A 26016-nucleotide genomic window follows, 5' to 3' on the forward strand; every position below is an offset into this window, starting at 1 on the left:
TAACTGTGTCAAAGGTTGAAAACCTGAGCAAATTATTCCCTAACATTTGGTAAAATACTTGAATGATGAGTAAAGAGTGGTGCAAACCTTTAATCCCAATAGTTTCATAGAGAAGTGAGCAATACGTGTCACCAATAGCTTCATGGAGACGTGAGCAATAGAATGCCGCAGTGACGCGTCCTAAAACCCGGAAGTAAGTTAGCATTTTTACCACGTCCGGTTCCTTCGACAAAAAGCAATCTCTCCAGAGGGTTCTGGAAACTATCTGAAATAAGGTCTGTGGTTGAGACTCATTGAAGAGACAGATCACGTTTTGTTCTACGACATTAAATCATCAGCAGTGACCCCACTGGTGATTTCTGAAGAGTTGACGTGTCTGAAAAACGATGGTTGTTACCAAGTGGCTGAATAGGACTACAGAAGTCGTGGAGGCCGTTGAACGTCATTACGCCGAACACGTGAACACTCCTCTAAGTTAGTTTCTGTTCTGCTTGAAAGCAAGTCCCTGCCTCCTGCAGACTGTTCAAACAAACACTTCAACTCGTTCCATTTAGAGTCTGTGTGTTTGAATATGGATCTGAAGTCGGCGTGACGCTGAAGCAGCGACCCTGCTGTAGTTCCTTTATAGCATAACGTTAGCATTTTGCGACTAGATTTATGATTAGAAAATTATAAAAGTAGGGTAGACATGTGGAGATTATCCGGCTGAACAAAACGTGAACCGTCTCTTCAATGCGTTTCAACCACAGACCTGATTTCCAGCTATTTTCCTAAATCCTATGGAGAGATTGCATTGCGTTTTTGACGAAGGAACTGGAAGGAGTTTACATCCGGGTTTTAGGACGCGTCACTGCGGTTCTCTATACGTGTTACCAATAGTTCTTCATTACTGTTGTTCCTCTTCTTTAGATTAAACACATCTCCAGTAAAAGTGGGAAGCAAGATGAGAAGATTAGTTTGAATGAAAATAGTTCATCACTTTCTTTTCTGAGGATAAAATATGTAAAACAGTTGTGTGAATATATCATTTGATTATTGTGTACGCACTAAAACATTGTGTGGTTTGAGATGTTATAATAAAGAGACTCACTGGGGCTGTTCTGGGTCTGTAGCTGCCCAGCAGAGAAGAATCTACAGCGACAAAGACAAGTAGACACATTTATAAAGACAGAACACTCGGCTTATGGACTGAATAACGTCTACAGTACTTCATTTGAACAGGAAATAGAGTTAACTCCTTAAACACAAACAGGTGAAGGTGGAAGTTATCCAGTATAGTGTGCACCATTATTACACTATGACAAGTCAGAGAGCATCGTATCATTGCTAGCTCAACAACACATACATATAAAAGTGTAATAAAAATGAATAAATGCAGTGCATTATTAATGTTTAAAGACTTCATCTCATTTTTATCTTGAAGATGTAAACAAAGACATCAAACCAGGAAATAAATCACAACTAATCTTGATATATTAGAAGCAGTGCTTCTCAAAGTGTGGACCACTGGTGGCCCGTGAGCGCCCCCTAGTGGTCCATGAGTATATTGGTAACATTTCACATTTGAAATAAATAAATACATTTCAGTTTTCCGCACTCTCGCGGGAATATCTCCGCAATGGAGCTTAAGTTTCACTTTCTATTGCATGATAAAGCCATGGGCAACACCTTCATCACACATGTTGCCACTTGTTTGCACCATTTTCAGGCGATTTATAATCTGTTCTAGAAAAACGATGTGTTTTGGGATATTTGTGGAGTTAGGTGGTCCGCGAGTGTTTTTTTATTGGTTAACTCGTCCTTGGTATGAACAAGTTTGAGAAACACTGGTCTAGATGAATGACACACAGTTATTCCTGCAGCAAGTACACCATGGCTTTAGGTACTTAGGTATATAACAGTATATGCTTTAGTTTTGTTGTATGTGAGCGTGTAGCGTACCGCTGTGATCAGCTGTGAAGCTAACGGAGCGTCGCTGCATGCTGTTATTCTGTGAGGAGGAAGGAGTTCCCATCAGAGACGCACTGCTGCTACGAGAGACCTGAGAACACACAAGAAAACAAGATGATGTCAAACAAAATCATGAACCCAATGTTGATTAAAGAGGCACTATTATTCTTTTGGGAGGTTTCCCTTTCCTGTAGTGTGTTGGCTTTTAAGTGGAGAGACACTACATACTGATATACACCTGAACATCAGCAGGAGAGGACTCTTTAAAGTAGAGACACTACATACTGATATACACCTGAACATCAGCAGGAGAGGACTCTTTAAAGTAGAGACACTACATACTGATACACACCTGAACATCAGCAGGAGAGGACTCTTTAAAGTAGAGACACTACATACTGATATACACCTGAACATCAGCAGGAGAGGACTCTTTAAAGTAGAGACACTACATACTGATATACACCTGAACATCAGCAGGAGAGGACTCTTTAAAGTAGAGACACTACATACTGATATACACCTGAACATCAGCAGGAGAGGACTCTTTAAAGTAGAGACACTACATACTGATATACACCTGAACATCAGCAGGAGAGGACTCTTTAAAGTAGAGACACTACATACTGATATACACCTGAACATCAACAGGAGAGGACTCTTTAAAGTAGAGAACACTACATACTGATATACACCTGAACATCAGCAGGAGAGGACTCTTTAAAGTAGAGATACTACATACTGATATACACCTGAACATCAGCAGGAGAGGACTCTTTAAAGTAGAGACACTACATACTGATATACACCTGAACATCAGCAGGAGAGGACTCTTTAAAGTAGAGACACTACATACTGATATACACCTGAACATCAGCAGGAGAGGACTCTTTAAAGTAGAGACACTACATACTGATATACACCTGAACATCAGCAGGAGAGGACTCTTTAAAGTAGAGACACTACATACTGATATACACCTGAACATCAGAAGGGAGAGGACTCTTTAAAGTAGAGACACTACATACTGATATACACCTGAACATCAGCAGGAGAGGACTCTTTAAAGTAGAGACACTACATACTGATATACACCTGAACATCAGCAGGAGAGGACTCTTTAAAGTAGAGACACTACATACTGATATACACCTGAACATCAGCAGGAGAGGACTCTTTAAAGTAGAGACACTACATACTGATATACACCTGAACATCAGCAGGAGAGGACTCTTTAAAGTAGAGACACTACATACTGATATACACCTGAACATCAGCAGGAGAGGACTCTTTAAAGTAGAGACACTACATACTGATATACACCTGAACATCAGCAGGAGAGGACTCTTTAAAGTAGAGACACTACATACTGATATACACCTGAACATCAGCAGGAGAGGACTCTTTAAAGTAGAGACACTACATACTGATATACACCTGAACATCAGCAGGAGAGGACTCTTTAAAGTAGAGACACTACATACTGATATACACCTGAACATCAGCAGGAGAGGACTCTTTAAAGTAGAGACACTACATACTGATATACACCCTGAACATCAGCAGGAGAGGACTCTTTAAAGTAGAGACACTACATACATGATATACACCTGAACATCAGCAGGAGAGGACTCTTTTAAAGTAGAGACCACTACATACTAGATATACACCTGAACATCAGCAGGAGAGGACTCTTTAAAGTAGAGACACTACATACTGATATACACCTGAACATCAGCAGGAGAGGACTCTTTAAAGTAGAGACACTACATCTGATATACACCTGAACATCAGCAGGAGAGGACTCTTTAAAGTAGAGACACTACATACTGATATACACCTGAACATCAGCAGGAGAGGACTCTTTAAAGTAGAGACACTACATACTGATATACACCTGAACATCAGCAGGAGAGGACTCTTTAAAGTAGAGACACTACATACTGATATACACCTGAACATCAGCAGGAGAGGACTCTTTAAAGTAGACACTACATACTGATATACACCTGAACATCAGCAGGAGAGGACTCTTTAAAGTAGAGACACTACATACTGATATACACCTGAACATCAGCAGGAGAGGACTCTTTAAAGTAGAGACACTACATACTGATATACACCTGAACATCAGCAGGAGAGGACTCTTTAAAGTAGAGACACTACATACTGATATACACCTGAACATCAGCAGGAGAGAACTCTTTAAAGTAGAGACACTACATACTGATATACACCTGAACATCAGCAGGAGAGAACTCTTTAAAGTAGAGACATTACATACTGATATACACCTGAACATCAGCAGGAGAGGACTCTTTAAAGTAGAGACACTACATAGTGATATACACCTGAACATCAGCAGGAGAGGACTCTTTAAAGTAGAGACACTACATACTGATATACCCCTGAACATCAGCAGGAGAGGACTCTTTAAAGTAGAGACACTAGATACTGATATACACCTGAACATCAGCAGGAGAGGACTCTTTAAAGTAGAGACACTACATACTGATTTACACCTGAACATCAGCAGGAGAGGACTCTTTAAAGTAGAGACACTACATACTGATATACACCTGAACATCAGCAGGAGAGGACTCTTTAAAGTAGAGACACTTCATACTGATATACACCTGAACATCAGCAGGAGAGGACTCTTTAAAGTAGAGACACTACATACTGATATACACCTGAACATCAGCAGGAGAGGACTCTTTAAAGTAGAGACACTACATACTGATATACACCTGACATCAGCAGGTGAGGACTCTTTAAAGTAGATACACTACATACTGATATACACCTGAACATCAGCAGGAGAGGACTCTTTAAAGTAGAGACACTACATACTGATATACACCTGAACATCAGCAGGAGAGGACTCTTTAAAGTAGAGACACTACATACTGATATACACCTGAACATCAGCAGATGAGGACTCTTTAAAGTAGAGACACTTCATACTGATATACACCTGAACATCAGCAGGAGAGGACTCTTTAAAAGTAGAGATCACTTACATACTGATATACACCTGAACATCAGCAGGAGAGGACTCTTTAAAGTAGAGACACTACATACTGATATACACCTGAACATCACCAGGAGAGGACTCTTTAAAGTAGAGACACTACATACTGATATACACCTGAACATCAGCAGGAGAGGACTCTTTAAAGTAGAGACACTGCATACTGATATACACCTGAACATCAGCAGGAGAGGACTCTTTAAAGTAGAGACACTCCATACTGATATACACCTGAACATCACCAGGAGAGGACTCTTTAAAGTAGAGACACTACATACTGATATACACCTGAACATCAGCAGGAGAGGACTCTTTAAAGTAGAGACACTACATACTGATATACACCTGAACATCAGCAGGAGAGGACTCTTTAAAGTAGAGACACTACATACTGATATACACCTGAACATCAGCAGGAGAGGACTCTTTAAAGTAGAGACACTACACACTGATATGAACCTGGAAATGAGCATTAGGGCACAGTGCACTAAGCAAGAAGTATTTTTTCTATATTCCACTTTTAAGCATCATCCTGATATAAAGGATATGACATCTGCTATATTGCATAAATGAAATCAACAAAATACATTAAAACACACATTCACTAATGTCTTGTAAATTCCCTAAAAAGATCACAATAAGGCACAAAGAAAACAAAGAGCATTTCACAGAATAATAATCACCTGTCTCAAAGCTTCCAGGTTGGGACTGAGCTTCCCTTTCCTCAAACAAACCAGCTGTGATAATGCATTCAGCATGGGGCTAAGCTACTTCATTAGGTATCTGTTAATTGCAGCTTGACTCTCAATTACTGGGGTTAATTGTAGACAGAAGATTCCCCCGGGAAAACCAGAGGGGGAAAAACACCCTCCTTCTATTCAATAAAACACCCGTTGTATTGTTGTAAGTGCCATTCATGTGTGTGATAAACACAAACAACTCTACACCTAATCGTTTGCTTTTAAACCCGCACATTAGTGGATTTTGATATTCATACCTCAGGATTAGATTTGATGTAAATGAAGGAGGGGGTTGTTGTTGTTGTCCATCAACGGCATATTCCCCACGGTTGTGTGATCAGAAAATCACTCCTATGCTAATATCTCATAGCAGTGATACGACCATAATTAAAACGTTAACAAATGACTGTGTGTAGCCTCCATGCAGGATGTGAGCTATGAAAGCACAGTGAAGCCCTTCAGTGGGGATAACAGGCCGTATTACACGTGCACACAGCGAAACACTTTAATGACGTCAAAATCCATTAACAGCTCAGGTAGAAAGATTAACAGCGCTCTCTTATTATGCCCTCCACTTCATCTGCCCACTAGATTATGGAACCAAATTAGGAATCTCCCACTGAGGTTTGAACTACATCACTTCAGGATCCCATTAGTTTCAACCCCTGGCCGCTGAACATGTGTTTTATTACACATCCTTTGTGCCTGTAAGGGTCAACAATGTGACACAAGGACATCAAATACACACTGTTTTCACACATACATGTACATATATCTAATATGTATATACGACCCAAATATGTATGTTCATTTTAAAGTTACTTAACTGCATTTAATCTTTAACAAGCACCTGTTTCGGAGTTGTAAGCATACCTTTCTGTACCGACTACCCAGGGAAAGGTCAGAGAATTTAAATGAATGTCTGTATTTATGTATAATTGCCAAGACGTGGAAGGAAAGGGCTAATGTAGGTACTGTGTGAGCAATAACGTGTAGATTTGAGTGGACTGTAAACTGAGGCGGGTGTGATGTTTATGTACATCTCCATGTATGTTATATATTTGTGGAATAAATAAAAAGTGACTTAAAAGTAGGGTAGGTAAGAATGGAGAAACCGGCTCGAGTGCGCTAGAATTTGAAAATACGCAGACGGAAAGAATCTGCCCCTTCCTTCAGACTTCCTCACAGAGCCCCTCCTCCAACACACACGAACGCGCACATGACCAATGAGGGCACGAGATCAGTTTGTGCCCAGATGGAAGGCTGACAGGCAGGTAGGCCATCCAGTTACTTTAGCCGGCTCAGATGATTGGTCGAGCTTTTCACAGCGCCACGGCTTCCACAGATGACTTGTTTTGTTATGTATTTATCGTCAAAGCATTTCATATATTCATTGCTATCGGGATGTTAAGAGCATTCCATGGAATATAACAAGTGTTTCTGAAGTGAACTACACACCCCACCTTTAAGTGTATATCATTGTAATTGTATTAATCTCTAATCTGTGCTGTCCTGTTTTTCACCCTGTTGCTGTTTAAACTAGTGAATTTCTTAATAAAGGTTTATCTTATCTTTTTAGCATTTAACAAACCATCACATGATTTGTCAATTGCCTTCAGTTTGGACGAGTTTATGTAATGTTTAATACTAGTTGAGCACAACATTTTGATATTTGTATGTGTTTTTACAAGTTATTGTGCTTTTTATCTTGTTTTAATGATAGTTTTATTATTTGACTCCTATTGTGTTATTTTAGATGTGCTCCCTGTACAGTCAACTGAGGTAGCTTTTAAATGTGCTATATAAACAAAGTTTATGTAACGTTACGGACCAGGAATGGCGGCAGGCTCTCCGTCTCCTTCCTGAAGCGATGAGGACCCAGCTGCAGGTGTCCGAGTCTCTGCCTGTTTTCCTCCGACAGCTGGCACATCCTGCGGTGGGTGTAAGGGGACAGCGCTCGGGTCCTCGAGGAGACGGTGGGCTGCTGGTAGTCTGCAGAAGCTCCCGGAGAAGTGGGTTTTCTTTCCTTCTTGTTCTTCTGAGGACTTCGGACAGAGTGAGTTGAAGAAGGGGAGCGTCTGGGAGGTGAGGACGGTGCACAGTTTGTTGTTCTGGCCTCAACATGTAGCCTTTCCTTGCTTCCTTTCAAAGAGATAAGGTTCGCATCTTCTTCCGCTGAAAAAAGCCGCGTGGAGGGCGAACACTTCTTCTGTCGGGATGGGGTTAGAGACGGCCTCACTGGAGAGAGACGGCAGGTCTGAGGCTGTTAGGACAGAATATGAGAGAGAGAAATAACACTTTTTAAATACGGGGTTCATACACTTTCTCACCAATGATTTTCAATGACTTCTCCATGACCTTTACCTCTTTTTCCATGACCAAAATAATTACTCTTTCTTAGCGGTACCACTGAAGCTGGAAACTAAGGTCTGCATCTGAAACATGTTGCCTATCTGAAACAAATCAAATTCTACACGCTGAAGCAACTCAAATCTCTCACCAGCAAAACACCTCGTCAGTTAAAAGCCATTACAGTATTTATTATCATTATTATTATCATTATATTACTATTTTGGCGATTAGATCAAATGTAAATTATATTTGATGCAACTTTAGTTACATTTCCATGACTTTTCCAAAACTTTAGGAAAAATATTGTTTTCCAGAACTTTACCAGGGCCTGGAATTAGCATTTTGAATTTCCATGACTTTTCCAGGTTTTTAATGACCGTAGGAACCCTGGAAATAGTTCCTAAATGTCAAACTAGCCTCAGAGGTCTCACACAGATTTTTTAATGGCACATAACATTTGTCTCAGCAGATTAGATTTCTATGCAGGTCACAATGATGTTTCTGTCAGTAGTGGAAGAAGATCAATTATTAAAATAAAACAACTAATACTACACTGTCAAAATACTCCATTACAAGTACAAGTACTGCATTGAAAATGGTACCTAAATAACTTATTTACTTAAAATTGGAACATTTACTTTTAGTATTACGATTCAAAGTCCAAAATATTTAAAATGAATGTAAATATTTAAAAGGAAAAGCAGCAAATCTCATATTTGAGAAGTTGGAACTGCAAAATGTTTTTACATGAAAGAATAACTTAAACAATTAGCAACAATACTGCTAATTTAATTTATGTCAACTCACTCACTGGGTTAGGTGCTTAAATATAACGTTGGATAGTTTGTCTGACTGCAAAGCATCATATTTACTAATTTCTTACTAAATTGATAGGGTGGAAAACAAATGTAGTCGAGTAAACGTGCAATATAAGTGGAACAGAAAGAAAAATACTCAAGTTAAGCTCAGTACTTGACTAAACGTACTTAGTTACTTTACACCACTGGTTTCTTAACGCATGCATCAGCCATTTGAACAATTACAGTACGGCAGCTCCTCTCTCTCCTCGGACAGAGCCATTAAAGCATTCGCTAAATCATTCAGCTTCAGCGGTACAACAACAGCAGCCGTGGAGACAAGCTCTGCAGAATCACTTCAATAAGTCTAATGGCCACTAACATCATTCTGCAAGGCAATATCCCACTTCCTGCGGGTAATGCCAACCACGGATAAATAAGTTAAGATCAAATGTTAATTGCATTTGACGGCCGTCTCCAGTCTAATATGATAAAGAGGAATTACCTGGCTGTAAGAAAAGGTCATCTGAATGCTAATTAGGGAAATCACACAACATTAAAACTATTTTTTAAGAGAAACTAAATGATGAATAAATCCTCATCGAGGTATGCCATTTGAGATTTGTCTGATTTAATCAAATGAAGCAAAGTGTTCTCTCCCACCCCCACATATAACACCGCCTCCATCTTCTTCCGGCTCTCTTCCTGCCACCTGCTGATCTTTGAGCTAAATGCTAACTTCAAGATGCTAACCAATGACAATGTTAACATGCTGACGCTAAGGAGGTGTAATCTTCCCCATGATCACATTCTTAGACATTATTGTATTTGCTAATAAGCACTATAGGCTGGTGGAAATGCCATTAGTTTGGCAGGTAATTGGTCAAAAACCAAAGTATCTTATCAAATGTAATGTCAAAAATAATTTCTTCTGAGGGGGGTCAAGTGTTTGTACCAAATAACAATACTGTTTTTAGTCATTATGATGCGGGCACAATGAATATGGGTAACACTGGACTCTGTTCCCTCTAAAAGACAAGATGATAAAACAGGTTAGAAGGTCAGCACCATGGTCTAAAACCCAAACTAAAGCAAAATGTTTTTCTTTTGGTATGAGACTCTCAGATCAGGGGGTTGTGTGTGCTGGACACCAGGGCTATTCAATTGGCGGCCCCCCGGTGATATTTACTGGCCCTTTGAGTATAAGGTTAAAAAGTAATCTACTTATTTTTGGGCCAGAGTGCCTTTATTCCAGAGAGGGTGTTACATTGAGAGACAGAGGGGAAGACATTGCCTGAAAACTTGTGCGGGCTCGGGTTTCGAACCCACCTACTAGCTACTGTAGTGACAAACTGTCCTTTATTGCATCTCTGCGTGAACGGTTAGATAATTTCACCTAAATCAAATGAAATGAAGTTGATGGTTAAATTAGCTTCACATGTCCTGAACTTGCCATTTAGATCCATAAAGGCCTGAGAGAAATAAGCATTAATCCGTCAAATGTGCAAAACGGCCTTGTTTCACTGAAATAGCCTCAAAATCACAAACAGCCATTAAGAGTCACATTCTTAACGAAATCTACTAAAACAAAGTACTTCATGGTCAGCTTTTAAACACAAAAGTTTATCTTTCAGTAACTTTTTGACAGAATTAAGCATACATTTGACAAATGTTCAAACGGCCTTGTTTCACTGAAATAGCCTCAAAATCACAAACTGCCATTAAGAGTCACATTCTGACCGAAATCTACTAAAACAAAGGCCTATGTTGTTTGATTTCATTAAACACAATATATGCACTCCTCTATGCTGTTGTAGTATTTACTGTATCTGAAGCTCTTAATATGATTGCTCATATTTCAAGCCATCTTTTTCCCGGCCCCTTGCTTTGGATCATTTTCATCAACCGGCCCCATTCCAAACTAATTGAATAGCCCTGGTGTACACATTGTAAAGTCCCCTGACACAAATGCTTTATTTGGGAAAAATACATTGTAATTGTTTAATTGATTAAATGAACGTACAAAACATTGCACAAATCATTCCAGGAGAATAAGTTAAATGCAAGATGTAACATGCTGGTGGCACAAAAAGCAAAGGGAACACTGAAGGATTAATGTTGAACCCTCTGGGAACCCTGACCGCCTTTACATGATATCACAGTAATCCATCTGACAATTGTTCATATATTTAAGTCTGGCCCAAGTGGAGGGCTGAAAGATTAGAGCACCAGAAGATCTGCATAAACCGAGTGTATTTTCATCTCTGCAGTTTCAGAGGATTTGTAGAAGTAGCTTTCACTCTACATCTCTATAAAAAGCAGGACAGGTCTGTCAGCTGGGCGGGGAGGCAGTCTGTGAAGTGCCTATGCTGAGGAGCCATTAGGAGAGAGAAAATGGAGAAATCGCACTGTCTGACAGCCACAGCGGTGCTCTGATCGAGACATCCCCCCGAGGGGGCCGGGAGAACACTCTGACAATCTGCCTCGCTGTCAATGACATCCCATTTAAACAAATAGCTAAACTCAGGTTACCACACCTGGGAAATGCATGCTACTGCTTTTGACACAACATGCCAACCGCTGTGTGATAGATCATATGTTCTAAACAGGACTGTTTGTGAACGATCTACATTCTCACAAGGTAAGACTCTTATTTAGTCTACATTTGGACTATTATTCGCCCCTTTTAACAGTTTTAATCTGCTAATATTACTTTCTGCACACATTACATCACATGTTACTTGTTAGACGCTTTTATCCAAAGCGACTTACATACTGTGGACAATCCCCAAAGGAGCCATTTGGGGTGAGGTGTCTTCAGGGACACAACGACATGCTGACTGCAGTGGGGTTTGAACCTGTGACCCCTGATCCCAACACAAACGCACAACCCACTGCGCCACAAGTGCCAAGACGGTGAAGGTTAAGTTGAATAAGGATTATTTTAATTATCAATTAATCTGCCAGTGAATTTCTTCCATGAATCAGTTGAAGTAAAGATGTCCTTTTTGTCTGACTGACAGCAGAGAAGCCGTAAAAACAAGAAACTGTTTTGTTATATAATAAAAAAAACAATTTCTTAACTCTTGAAATAGTTAATCGAGTGATCAGATAAAAACAACTCTATACTGAAGACTGCAACTGTGTTTGAGATCATGTCATTAAAAACCACTTAGCAGTTACCGTACTTTGAAAAGAAGTAATAAAACGAAGAGAGAAACGATTCTGTAAATTCTTCCAAATGTGATTTTCCGCAGAGAAAGGACACGGTGGCCGAGAAGCCAGGTCACCCTCGTCTCGGGGAGTTAATGTAAAAAGCTGACGGACTGCTTCTGTGACAAACATTGTGCAAACTCGCAGCTAGTGGGATGTGAGAGAAGCCTCGCTATCAGCATCACAGATCTGCCTCTCTGTAATTACATTCACAAGGAGAGCACAGATACCCTTGAAACACTGCCAGTATGGATAGATAGATGCAGTAGCCATGGCAACAATACAAGGTGGGTATGTATGGTGGGAAACAGACGAATCCGATGGCGAGCGATATCTCTCATTAGAGCCCCCCGGAGACGAGTCCTCACTCATCGAGCTTTTGGCCGACACTCCATGTGTTCAGATTTGAGGCGTTTTGAAATGACATGAGAACACACTGTGTCCTGGACTCAAGGGGGATAGATTATAAATGTTTACATTTAGACAAAGCCGGTCCTACAGGGCATGGAAACCAAATGTACAACACACAGCAACTTGTCTTCTTCTAGTGTTTTATAAATCCACTACAGACATAAAGAAACAAACTAGAAAAACTGTCAGCAGTGTATTTGTGTTTCTCTACGTGTGTGTGTGCGTGTGCGTGTGTGTGTCTGTGTGTGTGTGTCTGTGTGTGTGTCTCTGTGTGTGTGTCTCTCTGTGTGTGTGTTGTGTGTGTCTCTGTGTGTGTGTGTCTGTGTGGTGTTGTGTGTCTCTGTGTGTGTGTGTGTGTGTCTCTGTGTGTGTGTGTGTGTCTCTCTGTGTGTGTGTGTGTGTCTCTGTGGTGTTGTGTGTGTTGTGTGTGTCTCTTGTGTGTGTGTGTGTGTGTCTGTGTCGTGTTCTCTGTGTGTGTCTCTGTGCGTGTCTCTGTGCGTGTCTGTGTGTGTGTGTGTTCTGTGTGTGTGTGTCTCTGTGTGTGTGTGTGTCTTTGTGTGTGTGTGTGTCTCTGTGTGTGTGTGCGTGTCTGTGTGTGTCTCTGTGTGTGTGTGTCTGTGTGTCTCTGTGTGTGTGTGTGTGTGTGCGTGTCTGTGTGTGTGTCTGTGTATCTCTGTGTGTGTGTGTGTGTGTGTGTGTGTGTGTGTGTGTGTGTCCACTGTGCACTTAGCAGGGTAAAGTGTGTACAAGAATATTGTGTTTTTGAATTTGAATAAGTTATATCCACTAATTGCAATAATGTAAACAGACAAGGCGGACTCAGATGTGTGTATTGTGTGTGTGTGTGTGTGTAGGATGACTGTTCATCAGTAGCCAAATCTAGGTAATTATTTCTTGAAAAACATTTAAAACTGTATCGCAGAAGAAAAAAAGACTCGTCCTACATAATACGTTTTCCCCACACTTAGTGTCAGGCACACACCTTATATAATAAAAACACACACTTACAGGTGAGGCAGGCCGGCTGTCTCCCCCCTCACTCTCCTCTATGACGGATGTCGTGGCGAACTCCACTTTGGGGGAGATTCCCTAAGGGGGAGAGACGGACGATAGAAACAAACGACACCTTTAACAGGAAGATGGAGACAAACACACACATAACAACTCTGCTCCCAATACCAATTCACAGTCGCAAATCTTCAATCTTCGCCGTTACATAAACACATTTGAGAATAGAGAAAGGCTCCAGTGATGTTTAAATAATATGGCATTTGGAAAGAGACATCTAAATTGCTATGTAGGCCTCAAACACAAACACATAAAAGCAATGTTGAGGGGAAGGGTGTTAGAAGACATTTAAATATGCCAGTGAGTGCCTCGGAGGACGAGGGGAGGATGGAAAGCCACCCACAGCCACGCAGAGATGAAGGAAAGGAAGAGGAAGACATGATATAAGAAGAGGAGGAGGGAAAGTGACAAGATGAAGAATGAGTGAGAAGAGTTCTTTGTTTCCTCTGTCTGGATTGCAAAGTGAGGCAACAGCTCGATATGGAAATCGCTGTTTTCTGAATAAATGATTTAACTTTGCTGAAGACAAGGCAGCACTTTTGAGTTGGTTATCTTGGTGTACCTTCCTGTCATGTGAGACAAGGGAGACTGTGGCTCAGTGGATAGTGTGCTGGGCTTCGAATCAGGGGATAGCAAGTTCGAGTCCCACTGCAGTCAGCATGTCGTTGTGTCCCTGAAGACACTTCACCCCAAATTGCTCCTGTGGGGATTGCCCACATACTGAATGTATGTAAGTCGCTTTGGATACAAGCGTCTAACAAATGACATGTAATGCAATGTAACAAAGACAGAGATTAGAAGGAGACTCACAATCTTCTCCTGTCTATGAAGGACACATCTAACATTAGATCGCACTATGTGGGGTCGCTGTGACACGTGAACAACGTTTAGATATCAACTGACATCCATCCTTTTGAGCTCAATCCACAGAAGCTCAGGTACCTTTGCAAACATGTGATGAAACTCTGCATTTTAACAAACCGCTATAGTAATATTTTGGTCTTAACCCTGAGGCAGGCAGGGAAGATAGTGGCCGACCCCTCCTGGACACAAACTGTTCACCCCCCTCCCCTCTGGCAGGAGGCTGCGCTCCATCAGGACCAAAACCTCTCGCCACCTGAACAGTTTCTCCCCCTCCGCTACCGGCCTCATAAACAAGGCCCGCCCCCCCACTGACACTTACCTCTGCCACATCATAAACTATATGCATACATTAATGCACACAATGTTCATATTTCATAGTTTATATCCTATAATTTATTCATAGCATTCTATTTCCATGTAAATTACTGCTTTATTTTATTGCTATTTAACTATATTTTATTACGGTGTCCTTAAAGATTTTTTGTTTTATATTTTATGTCTGCACCACAACACCAAGTCAAATTCCTCGTCTGTGTGAACCTACCAGGTGATAAACCTGATTCTGATTAAATTAAAATTTATTTTTTAGTGCCGTCAAAATTATAGCGTTAACGGCGGTAATTAATTTTTTGAATTAATTGCGTTAAAATATTTAACGCATGCGCAGAATGGCCCGCCCCATACATCCCACCAGTGGTAGTGCCAGAGTATGGCTGGGGTAGGCTACACCCATACCAAGAAATGGCTTAGCCCCACCATGAAAAATTATGTTAAAGTAAGCTAAATAAAGTCCGCCAACTCGCGCGGAGTAAATTGCACAGACAGCAGTTGGTAAGATTGATTTCAGGAGCCACTTGTCTGGAAATACCGAAGACTAGAAACGGTTTTGAAAACGTTTGTCACGTAGTGATCGTCTTCTCAATAAAACATCTTTGATAATGTCTTCTGGCCAATCAGAATCAAGATAAGGACGTGGTGTTGTTGCAGGAAGTCCCGACGGAGAATACTTTTGCTGTAGTACATTTCTATATACATCGATACAACATTACGTGTTGATAGAAATCAACCAGTGGCGTTTTCTCCTGGAGGCCAAGGGAAGCCAGGCTTCCCCTGTTTTTTCGATTGTAGTTATAATTTTAATAAATAAATAAAAACACTTCGTTTAGTTTCAGAAATTCTTTGTTGTGTGTTGCTGCCGGCCCGTCTCTCCCCCATTCTCATTGAGTATTTTACAAAGAGTGAAACAGCGCCCCTGTAGATGTTATGGTGAAACAGTAGATTGCACTCTGTTTTGCGAGAGGAGGCCAGCCGAAATTGGCTTCCCTTGGTGAAAAAAAAGGAGCGATTGACCAATCAGATGAGGCTCACGTCATGCCCCTGCCAACCTGTGATTGGTCAGGGCCATGCCAAGGGAAGCCAGAGGCGGCTGGCTTCCCTTGCCTCACAATCCAATCAAATCGCATCAACTGAGTGTTGCAGTGACGCATCCTAAAACCCGGAAGTAAGCTGCGCTGCATCACTCTCACCGCCGTTAGAAAGTAGCAAGCAACTGAAGCAAGTGCAATTATGGAGGGTGGAGATTTGGAGTATTTAATCAAAAATAATTGTACTAAACTTCCGCTACAGCAGCAACAACAAATACAATCTGATGACAGGCCAATGCCCAAACTGGAGCTGTGTACAGCGAGGAACAAAGGAGCGAATCGGACGTAAAACGTTAAAGGTCTCCTGATTTAGTTTGTGAATGAATGCTTATTCAAGCGGATACAAGCGGCCGAGATGGGTTTTCTCCGCAGGGTGGCTGGTGTCTCCCTTAGGGGATAAGGTGAGAAGTTCGGTCATCAGGGAGGGACTCGGAGTTGAGCCGCTCCTCCTTCGCGTCGAAAGGAGCCAGTTGAGGTGGTTCGGGCACCTAGTTAGGATGCCACCTGGGCGCCTCCCTAGGGAGGTGTTCCAGGCACGTCCAGCTGGGAAGAGACCAAGGGGTAGACCTAGGACCAGGTGGAGGGATTATATCTCTTCGCTGGCCTGGGAGCGCCTTGGGATCCCCCAGTCAGAGCTGGTTGATGTCGCCAGGGAAAAGAAAGTTTGGGGCTCTCTGCTGGGACTGCTACCCCCGAGACCCGACCACGGATAAGCGGAAGAAGATGGATGGATGGATGGATGAATGCTTATTAGAGTTTGGGCTGGAGAGTGCGTGCAGACCTGTCGGTTAGATAACAGGCTAACAGTCTGTATGATACAAATGTGTGTAAAATGATACCGGGTGCTGTAATCACTTATCTGGTTACGTTATTACATTGACCACCACACCCCCGACCCAAAAAAAAGGACGTATTATTGGCTTCCCCTAATTTTTTCCCCACGCCACGCTACTGAAATCAACACGTAATGAAATAAGACCCCACGGTTTGATGATTGATAGGTGTGTGGGCTGTCTTTCATTTTGACACACAGAACAATGTTATAATAAACATACATACTGTATGTTAAATGGATATATCGCCTTCTTTCATTTATCTTTCCATTCCCAACAATATACATAAAGAAATGGCATATTTTGGACATAGTTCGAATGGTGATTAATCTGATTAATTAATTTTTAAGCTGTGATTAATCTGATTAAAAATTGTAATCGTTTGACAGCCCTAGTATTCATTTAAACAAGTCCCTCCAATTTACACAGTAGTTTGTTATCGTGCCAAAGAGCAAACATTTACCTTAAGTTACTAGGTTTTTAAATTGTGTTTCTATAGTGTGTTTACTACAGGATATATAAAGGACTTTACGAATATAAAAAACAACATCCAATTAAAATGTATGCTTAATTACACACTACTGAGTAAACTCTAGGATTTGCAATGGTAGATGTAGGGTAAAATCCATTCGTCTAATTGGCTATTTCCTCTCTGAGCACATGTGAGATCAATCATGTGATCAATTAAGAGCTGCTCTTGTGAAGTTACTTTTGCACTTTGCTGTTAGTAAAGTAAGTTACTGAATAAATAGGTGTTATTGCACACACTCTGCAAACAACTTTTTCACTCCTATGCGAGATGGCAAAAGTACACACATCCTTTACTCAAGTAGAAGTAAAGAGGCTTTGAAATGTACTTCAGTAAAAAGTACCCATAACTAGCAGCTGTTTTAAAGAGTACCTGACCTCCCTTTATATTAATAGAACAATAATGTCATTGTTAGCTAATGAATGTTTCCATGCTGAACAACGGCAACATGACAACGTTTCCATTGGTCCCTCTTCTTTAGAGAAGACCAGGAAATGATGGATACACGGATCGTGTTCAAATCAATAGGCACGCAATGACTCTAAAGAATAATGATCACGCATCAAACACACATTCAGACTAAAGGAACCAGCTGTTTGGAAAATGAGAGAAGTAGAAAGTACAGGTATTTGAGTTCAACATGTAAGAAGTAGAAAGTACAGGTATTTGAGTTCAACATGTAAGAAGTAGAAAGTACAGGTATTTGAGTTCAACATGTGAGAAGTAGAAAGTACAGGTATTTGTGTTCAACATGTAAGAAGTAGAAAGTACAGGTATTTGTGTTCAACATGTAAGAAGTAGAAAGTACAGGTATTTGTGTTCAACATGTAAGAAGTAGAAAGTACAGGTATTTGTGTTCAACATGTAAGAAGTAGAAAGTACAGGTATTTGAGTTCAACATGTAAGAAGTAGAAAGTACAGGTATTTGGGTTCAACATGTAAGAAGTAGAAAGTACAGGTATTTGAGTTCAACATGTAAGAAGTAGAAAGTACAGGTATTTGTGTTCAACATGTGAGAAGTAGAAAGTACAGGTATTAGAGTTCAACATGTGAGAAGTAGAAAGTACAGGTATTTGTGTTCAACATGTAAGAAGTAGAAAGTACAGGTATTTGAGTTCAACATGTAAGAAGTAGAAAGTACAGGTATTTGAGTTCAACATGTAAGAAGTAGAAAGTACAGGTATTTGAGTTCAACATGTGAGAAGTAGAAAGTACAGGTATTTGTGTTCAACATGTGAGAAGTAGAAAGTACAGGTATTTGAGTTCAACATGTAAGAAGTAGAAAGTACAGGTATTTGAGTTCAACATGTAAGAAGTAGAAAGTACAGGTATTTGGGTTCAACATGTGAGAAGTAGAAAGTACAGGTATTTGTGTTCAACATGTAAGAAGTAGAAAGTACAGGTATTTGGGTTCAACATGTAAGAAGTAGAAAGTACAGGTATTTGAGTTCAACATGTAAGAAGTAGAAAGTACAGGTATTTGTGTTCAACATGTAAGAAGTAGAAAGTACAGGTATTTGGGTTCAACATGTAAGAAGTAGAAAGTACAGGTATTTGGGTTCAACATGTAAGAAGTAGAAAGTACAGGTATTTGTGTTCAACATGTAAGAAGTAGAAAGTACAGGTATTTGAGTTCAACATGAAAGAAGTAGAAAGTACAGGTATTTGAGTTCAACATGTGAGAAGTAGAAAGTACAGGTATTTGGGTTCAACATGTAAGAAGTAGAAAGTACAGGTATTTGAGTTCAACATGAGAGAAGTAGAAAGTACAGGTATTTGAGTTCAACATGTGAGAAGTAGAAAGTACAGGTATTTGGGTTAAACATGTAAGAAGTAGAAAGTACAGGTATTTGTGTTCAACATGTGAGAAGTAGAAAGTACAGGTATTTGAGTTCAACATGTAAGAAGTAGAAAGTACAGGTATTTGAGTTCAACATGTAAGAAGTAGAAAGTACAGGTATTTGGGTTCAACATGTAAGAAGTAGAAAGTACAGGTATTTGAGTTCAACATGTAAGAAGTAGAAAGTACAGGTATTTGTGTTCAACATGTAAGAAGTAGAAAGTACAGGTATTTGAGTTCAACATGTAAGAAGTAGAAAGTACAGGTATTTGGGTTCAACATGTGAGAAGTAGAAAGTACAGGTATTTGTGTTCAACATGTAAGTAGTAGAAAGTACAGGTATTTGGGTTCAACATGTAAGAAGTAGAAAGTACAGGTATTTGTGTTCAACATGTAAGAAGTAGAAAGTACAGGTATTTGAGTTCAACATGTAAGAAGTAGAAAGTACAGGTATTTGTGTTCAACATGTAAGAAGTAGAAAGTACAGATATTTGTGTTCAAAATGTAAGAAGTAGAAAGTACAGGTATTTGTGTTCAACATGTGAGAAGTAGAAAGTACAGGTATTTGTGTTCAACATGTAAGAAGTAGAAAGTACAGATATTTGTGTTCAAAATGTAAGAAGTAGAAAGTACAGGTATTTGTGTTCAACATGTAAGAAGTAGAAAGTACAGGTATTTGTGTTCAACATGTAAGAAGTAGAAAGTACAGGTATTTGAGTTCAACATGTAAGAAGTAGAAAGTACAGATATTTGTGTTCAAAATGTAAGAAGTAGAAAGTACAGGTATTTGTGTTCAACATGTGAGAAGTAGAAAGTACAGGTATTTGTGTTCAACATGTAAGAAGTAGAAAGTACAGGTATTTGAGTTCAACATGTAAGAAGTAGAAAGTACAGGTATTTGGGTTCAACATGTAAGAAGTAGAAAGTACAGGTATTTGGGTTCAACATGTAAGAAGTAGAAAGTACAGGTATTTGTGTTCAACATTTGAGAATTAGAAAGTACAGGTATTTGAGTTCAACATGTAAGAAGTAGAAAGTACAGGTATTTGAGTTCAACATGTAAGAAGTAGAAAGTACAGGTATTTGAGTTCAACATGTAAGAAGTAGAAAGTACAGGTATTTGTGTTCAACATGTGAGACGTCAAAGTAAAAAGTCATCAGAAAAATAAGTAGTGGAGTAAAGTACTGATACCAGAAACATGTACTTAAGTACAGTAACGCAGTATTTGTACTGCACTACTTCCCACCTCTGCTCCTATGGTGCGTCTTTAGAGCTTTGTAACTTGTAATATTTACAAGTTAGAGAGTTAGAACATTGGTGCAGGTCAGGGTGAAGAAATACATAATATACATAAAGGAATTGATGGAAAGTAGCCTACAGGAAAGGAGGAGGATCTCCTCATCAGCGTCTCTCTCTGCTGCTCTCCTTCTCCCGGGTACAGGAAGTCTCTGCTGCTCTCCTTCATCGTAGCTAACACCTCCCCCTCTAAACAACATGCAAAGACAAACAGTAAACAGCAACACAACCCAAGTTAAAGAAGCAGTTTTTGCCGAGTAATGAATCCATACAGTTGGGACTGAAAAGTCCCATATGGCATCATCAGAAAGCATACCTGGAGGCACCAACTGAATCAGCTCAAAAGATGTTGTGTCAGCTAAGAGGAAGGAAAGCACAAACAGACTGTGAGCTAATGATCAGTATCACAGCTAATGGCCTATAAGCTTGCATAGCAGAGTATTCAGGACTAAGAGATGAGGAGGCAGATCCCAGATGGCCGTGTACCGTCCAGGAGGTCAGCTACATCAGCAGGGTCAACAACGCCGGGGAACGTCTGGTAGAACAGAGTAAGGACACAGAAAATCAATAATGATAACAAGATGAGGCAGACAGCTCCAACTTTCTGGGGCAAAGTAGCCTTTTATCAGGACTTAGGGCAGTAATTGGAGGCAAGTTTTAATGCTAACGTTTAAAAAACAAGACAATAAAAGGCTGCAGTGCAAAAAGGAAAAGACACGAACAGAATGAAAAACAGCAGCTAGGATGGGAATGTACTCTTTAGTGAATCAAATGATAGGGTTGAATATTGGAGCACTCACAAAACAGTTACACAGTATTGTGGACAATGACTAAGTGCGTAATGGAAAATAACAGTCAAGTAAGTTCAGAAAAACACACATTGCAAACTTATAAATACATTAAATCCGAGGAAAGAAAAGTACGCTCATGTGGCACAAAAACAACAATATCCAATATTTAAGACGATCTCTTGTCTTACATCAGAATATCGACATAGTACTATTGATATTTTGCCCAGGTCTAGCCACAGACATGGTCTTTCGACATGTTGTGCATAGTGATTCAGGCGGCATGAAACTCTTACCTTCTCAAATACCATTTTGTGGTGGAAGCGCAAAGGGAAGACAGGCGGCACACAGGGCGTCTTCCTGTACTGGCCCATGATGCACACACTGAGGTAGATCTCTTTGTATTTAGTCAGGAGCACTCCTGGACATGTGACCTGCGCACAGACAGTGTACGCAAGTGACTACAGTTACAGATTTCTAGTCATGTTCTTTTTCCGGTGTCTTTCTGCCTTTTGACAAGAATAGCCTATCCCTCTGTGAGCAACACTTTGAGAGTTAAACATGTCGAAACAAATCAGCAAAAGAGCCCCAGGAGTGCTTTGAAGAATCAATATCAGAAGGAGAAGGAGTAGGAGGGAAATAAATGAAGATTAATTGCTTAAATATACAAAGTGGAAATAAGACCAGATCAGCTTTGTACCATAGTGATTCACATTTTAGGACATATTATAAAGTGGTGTTACTTTAATGTGTTTTACTTTAACCTGCTGGCTGAATATTTATGACCGGGGTTAAAGGCAAAAAACATTGTATGTGTATTTATTTACTTTCGTTTAGTTATTTTACTCATGTGCAATGGCTGATAAAGGCTGCTGCTACTGTAACAGATAGCTAGCCTATAGGGGTGTAACGGTACACGTACCCGTACCGAAATTATTCGGTACGGGCCCTTCGGTTCGGTACACATGTGTACCGAAGTGTACCGAACGAATATAACGTTAAACTTAAAAAATTGAGAACGTGAACAACTTCTTGAAAGTAATCTCAGGTGCTGCGTCGCAGCATTCAGAGAATGTTGCTCCCATTGTGTTCAACGCGTCATAGAGCGAGCAAGTCATTTCATTGGACGAGAGGCATACTATGTCAGAGGGATGCGTTCAAATGTAGTCAGTAATTTGAGAAACTGTCTAAATGGCGAACGCAGATAAAGTTGAGCTGAAAATCCTCCAGCATCATTGAAGTCTCCGGTTTAGGAATATTTTGGTTTCGCAGTTACGTACAAGGATGACGGACAAAGACAGGTGGACCGAACCAAAGCTGTTTGTCGGCATTGTTCAACTAAAATTGGTTACGCGGCTGGCAATACATCAAACTTGCACACTCTTGAAAAGGCATCACCCGAACGTGAATATCACCGGTACCAAAAGAAAAAAGACTGAAGTGCAAACCCAACTCCCGCTAGCATTTAAGCCTCCACCACTCGCAGAGAGTTCAGACCGAGCCAAAGCTATTACAAACACCAAATATCCTTATGTTGCCATGTTAGCAAAGCGCTACCTGGCTGTATCTGCTACCTCTGTCCCTAGAGAGGGTGTTCTCCACAGCAGGAGACATTGTTAGTGCCAGCAGATCTGCCCTTTCGGCAAGCAATGTGGACAAGTTCATCTTTCTTTAAAACAACATGAAAATACAATGACAAGCAAGTCATAATGTCAAACTGGCTGCTTAGGTACTAGTACAGTACAGTTCAAATACAGATTATTTCAGTTAATTAAAAAGCTGCACCTTAATGTTTATTTTATTATATTTTGTATTTATTTGAGTGAATATTCATAGTTTAATAATAATTAAAAACCCAAAACTAATAGTTTATGTTTTGTGAGTACTAGTACAGTAAAGTTCAAATACAGATTATTTCAGTTCATCGAAATGCTGCACCTTAATGTTTTTTTTATTATATTTTGTATTTATTTGAGTGAATATTCACAGTTTAATAATAATTAGAAAAAAATATGTTATGTTTTGTGATAATTTTTTCTGCTGTACCGAAAACGTACCGAACCGAACCGTGACCTAAAAACCGAGGTACGTACCGAACCGAAATGTTTGTGAACCGTTACACCCCTACTAGCCTATAACAAACCCAAAAAGGCCACATCATTTAAAGCCAGGGAAAGCTTTTATTTTGGGGGTAAGTATTTTGTAATTCAACTAGTACAAAAAAAACATACATAGCTATTAAACAGTAGTGGGAGAAGTACTCAGATGTGTTATTTAAGTAAAAGTACAAATACTAAAATGTAATAGTACTCTGTTGCAAGTAAAAGTACGGAGCCCTGGAGGGTTCATAGAGAGAAAAATAAATAAAACGTGGCCACGTAGTAACTCGTGCGCAAGAGTTACTAAAGCGTGCGCACGAGTTACTAAAGCGTGCGCACGAGTTAAGAAAGCGTGGCCTCGTTTTGTGTGTGTGTGTGTGTGTGTGTGTGTGTGTGTGGTGTGTGTGTGTGTGTGTGTGTGTGTGTGTGTGTGTGTGTGGGGGCATTTGTTTATGATAGTATCGTTCATTCCGGTGCACTCCGGCAGGACTATAGCACATCGAGATTAAGATTAAACACATTTCTTTCACTTGGGAATACACTTAACTATGGGGAACCAGATTTGTGTAAAGTACTGTTCGTGGTAATTTGAAAACAAATGCCGGTGGTGTCGGATACACACGAACACGCACACAGAGCGGAGCTGAGCACACACACATCATGCGCCCCGGTGACAGGACATCTCCTTCATAAAGCGAGGGAGAATACTCTGGTAGTTCGATGTGTGGTTAAACGTAGCAGCCTCGATCTCTATTCAGCGGTTCTAATGAAGGGAAACGCAGTGAAGTAAACAGTAAAAGGCACAGCTCTTTGCAGCTGGTGCTGCTCTTCTCAGATTCTGCTGAGTTACACGTTACTGCCTCCAGTGCCCTGTACGACAAAGCCAGTTCAACAGACCCTGGACCTGAATATGTTCGATTTACCCGGCTTAACTGACCCTAACAAACGCGATGTCGATAAGCGGTCCTACGAAGCTGGTTATCAACTCAGTAAATCAACCAGGGTTTCTCTGTCCGGCTGAGAGCGCGTTCATGTGAAAGGGACGGGGTTAGCAACATTTGACCAATCACAAACATGGAGACGCGTGCTGACAGCGCAGCGTCATACTTCATGAATGAATAGTGTAAATAGCCAATCCTGCTTCGTAGTACAGGCCACTGGTGCCGCTGAGATTTCATAAAGTGAAGGAGGTTTTCCTTCTATAAAACAGCTGTGGGCAGATACTGTGAGTCACGGACAGGAATCCCTCAATTTAAATAAAACGAGGCCACGCTTTATTAACTCGTGCGCACGCTTTATTAACTCGTGCGCACGCTTTAGTAACTCGTGCACACGCTTTAGTAACTCGTGCGCACGCTTTAGTAACTCGTGCGCACGAGTTACTAAAGCGTGCGCACGAGAAAGTAAAACGTGGCCACGTTTTATTTATTTTTCTCTCTATGAACCCTCCAGGGCTCCGTATAAAAGTCCTGCAATCAAAATATAACTTGAGTAAAAATCCAAAAGTATTAACATCAAAATATACTTAAAGTACCAAGAGTAAAAGTACTCCTTCTATGTAATGGCCTATTTCAATATATATATATATATATATATATATATATATATATATATATATATATTGAGTTACTATTATGATAATTCATGTGTTTTCATCACAACTGGTAAATGTTAGCTAATTTGAACAATTTCATTTACTGCTGCTGGATATCTTAACTTATAAATATATGTCAACTATTATTTAATAATTTATTTAGATTTTGCATTAGCTGATAAACCTAAAAAGTGACTATTAACAAAGTAAAAAGGACATTATTGGCCTCTAAAATGTAGTGGAGTTGAAGTAAATATTAGCAAAAACTGAGAATACTCAGGTAAAGTACAAGTATCTCAAAATTGTACTTGAGTAAATGTACCTAGTTACTTTACACCACTGCTATTAAATCACAGCAAGCTCTATTATATTCAGGAATATTTGGTATAAAACCTTTCTGATGAGCTAAGTAAGCAAGTTGCTAGTTCAACGACATTTAATCACATTTACATGTTGAGTGAGAGCCGTTAGTGACCGTTAGCTAGCTGGTTAGGGAACGTTAAGGAAAGGGAAGAGGATGTAACGTTAAGCTCGTTAGCTCAGTAGCTAACAGGGCAGTTGTTGTAGTATCGTAGTAAAGCAGCATACGCACTTACTTTGTGAATGTCCAGGTATACGGTGCATTTCAGAGCCTTTCTGTACACTTTAGAGGGGGAAAGCTTCTTCTTTCTCGAAGCCATTCATCCAACTTTTAAAAGTTCGTTGTCATAGCTGCCAGACAGCAACAGTGGCAGAGCGAGCGGATGTGAGGCCATGTGACCAAGAGGAGACCAATCAGAAGCTCTCTCTGCCACGCACGTTCAAAGACACTCATAAACAATACAATCTGCCTCCAACATTTAAACATTTGATTGCATTTTAAAGTGACCTGAAAACAGTGAATGCTTTGAAACTCTCTTTAAAGTTAAAGCATTTAATTATCATTCAACATATGCACATGCAAACAATGCAACAACTATAAAGATAGCCATGTTCAGTGGTGTAAAGTAACTAAGTACATTTACTACTGTACTTAAGTACAATTTGGATGTACTTGTACTTTCCAATTTAATGTTACTTTGTACTTCTACTCCACTACATGTATTTAATAGCTTCAGTTACTTCACAGATGAATGATGTGAAATCTAATCAAGTGTTAAATCAGACTTTAGTTCCACCTGGAGTAAATCCACCAGCTACCCTG

At 40.1% G+C, this 26016-nt stretch overlaps 1 protein-coding gene across 3 annotated transcripts in view; it reads right to left on the reverse strand.

The window, feature by feature from the left end:
- spata6 (spermatogenesis associated 6) overlaps window positions 1-25568 on the reverse strand; it is a 38484-nt gene extending 12916 nt beyond the window's left edge. For all 3 annotated transcript variants that reach the window (XR_004570617.1, XM_034232232.1, XM_034232233.1), the window contains exons 1-9: window positions 25430-25568; window positions 21437-21574; window positions 20839-20887; window positions 20669-20710; window positions 20435-20541; window positions 13506-13586; window positions 7556-7987; window positions 1942-2041; window positions 1091-1131 (exon numbers count right to left, since the gene is read on the reverse strand). Coding sequence is in view for 2 of the 3 variants with exons in the window: in XM_034232232.1 (XP_034088123.1) it covers window positions 1091-1131; window positions 1942-2041; window positions 7556-7987; window positions 13506-13586; window positions 20435-20541; window positions 20669-20710; window positions 20839-20887; window positions 21437-21574; window positions 25430-25513 (1074 nt within the window). In the remaining variant the exon portion in view is untranslated. The remainder of the gene's footprint in view (window positions 1-1090; window positions 1132-1941; window positions 2042-7555; window positions 7988-13505; window positions 13587-20434; window positions 20542-20668; window positions 20711-20838; window positions 20888-21436; window positions 21575-25429) is intronic.
- Between the last annotated feature and the right edge of the window lie 448 nt (window positions 25569-26016).

The sequence above is a fragment of the Gymnodraco acuticeps genome, unplaced genomic scaffold (genome assembly GCF_902827175.1).
Source record: "Gymnodraco acuticeps unplaced genomic scaffold, fGymAcu1.1, whole genome shotgun sequence".
NCBI classification, from domain to species: Eukaryota; Metazoa; Chordata; class Actinopteri; order Perciformes; family Bathydraconidae; genus Gymnodraco; species Gymnodraco acuticeps.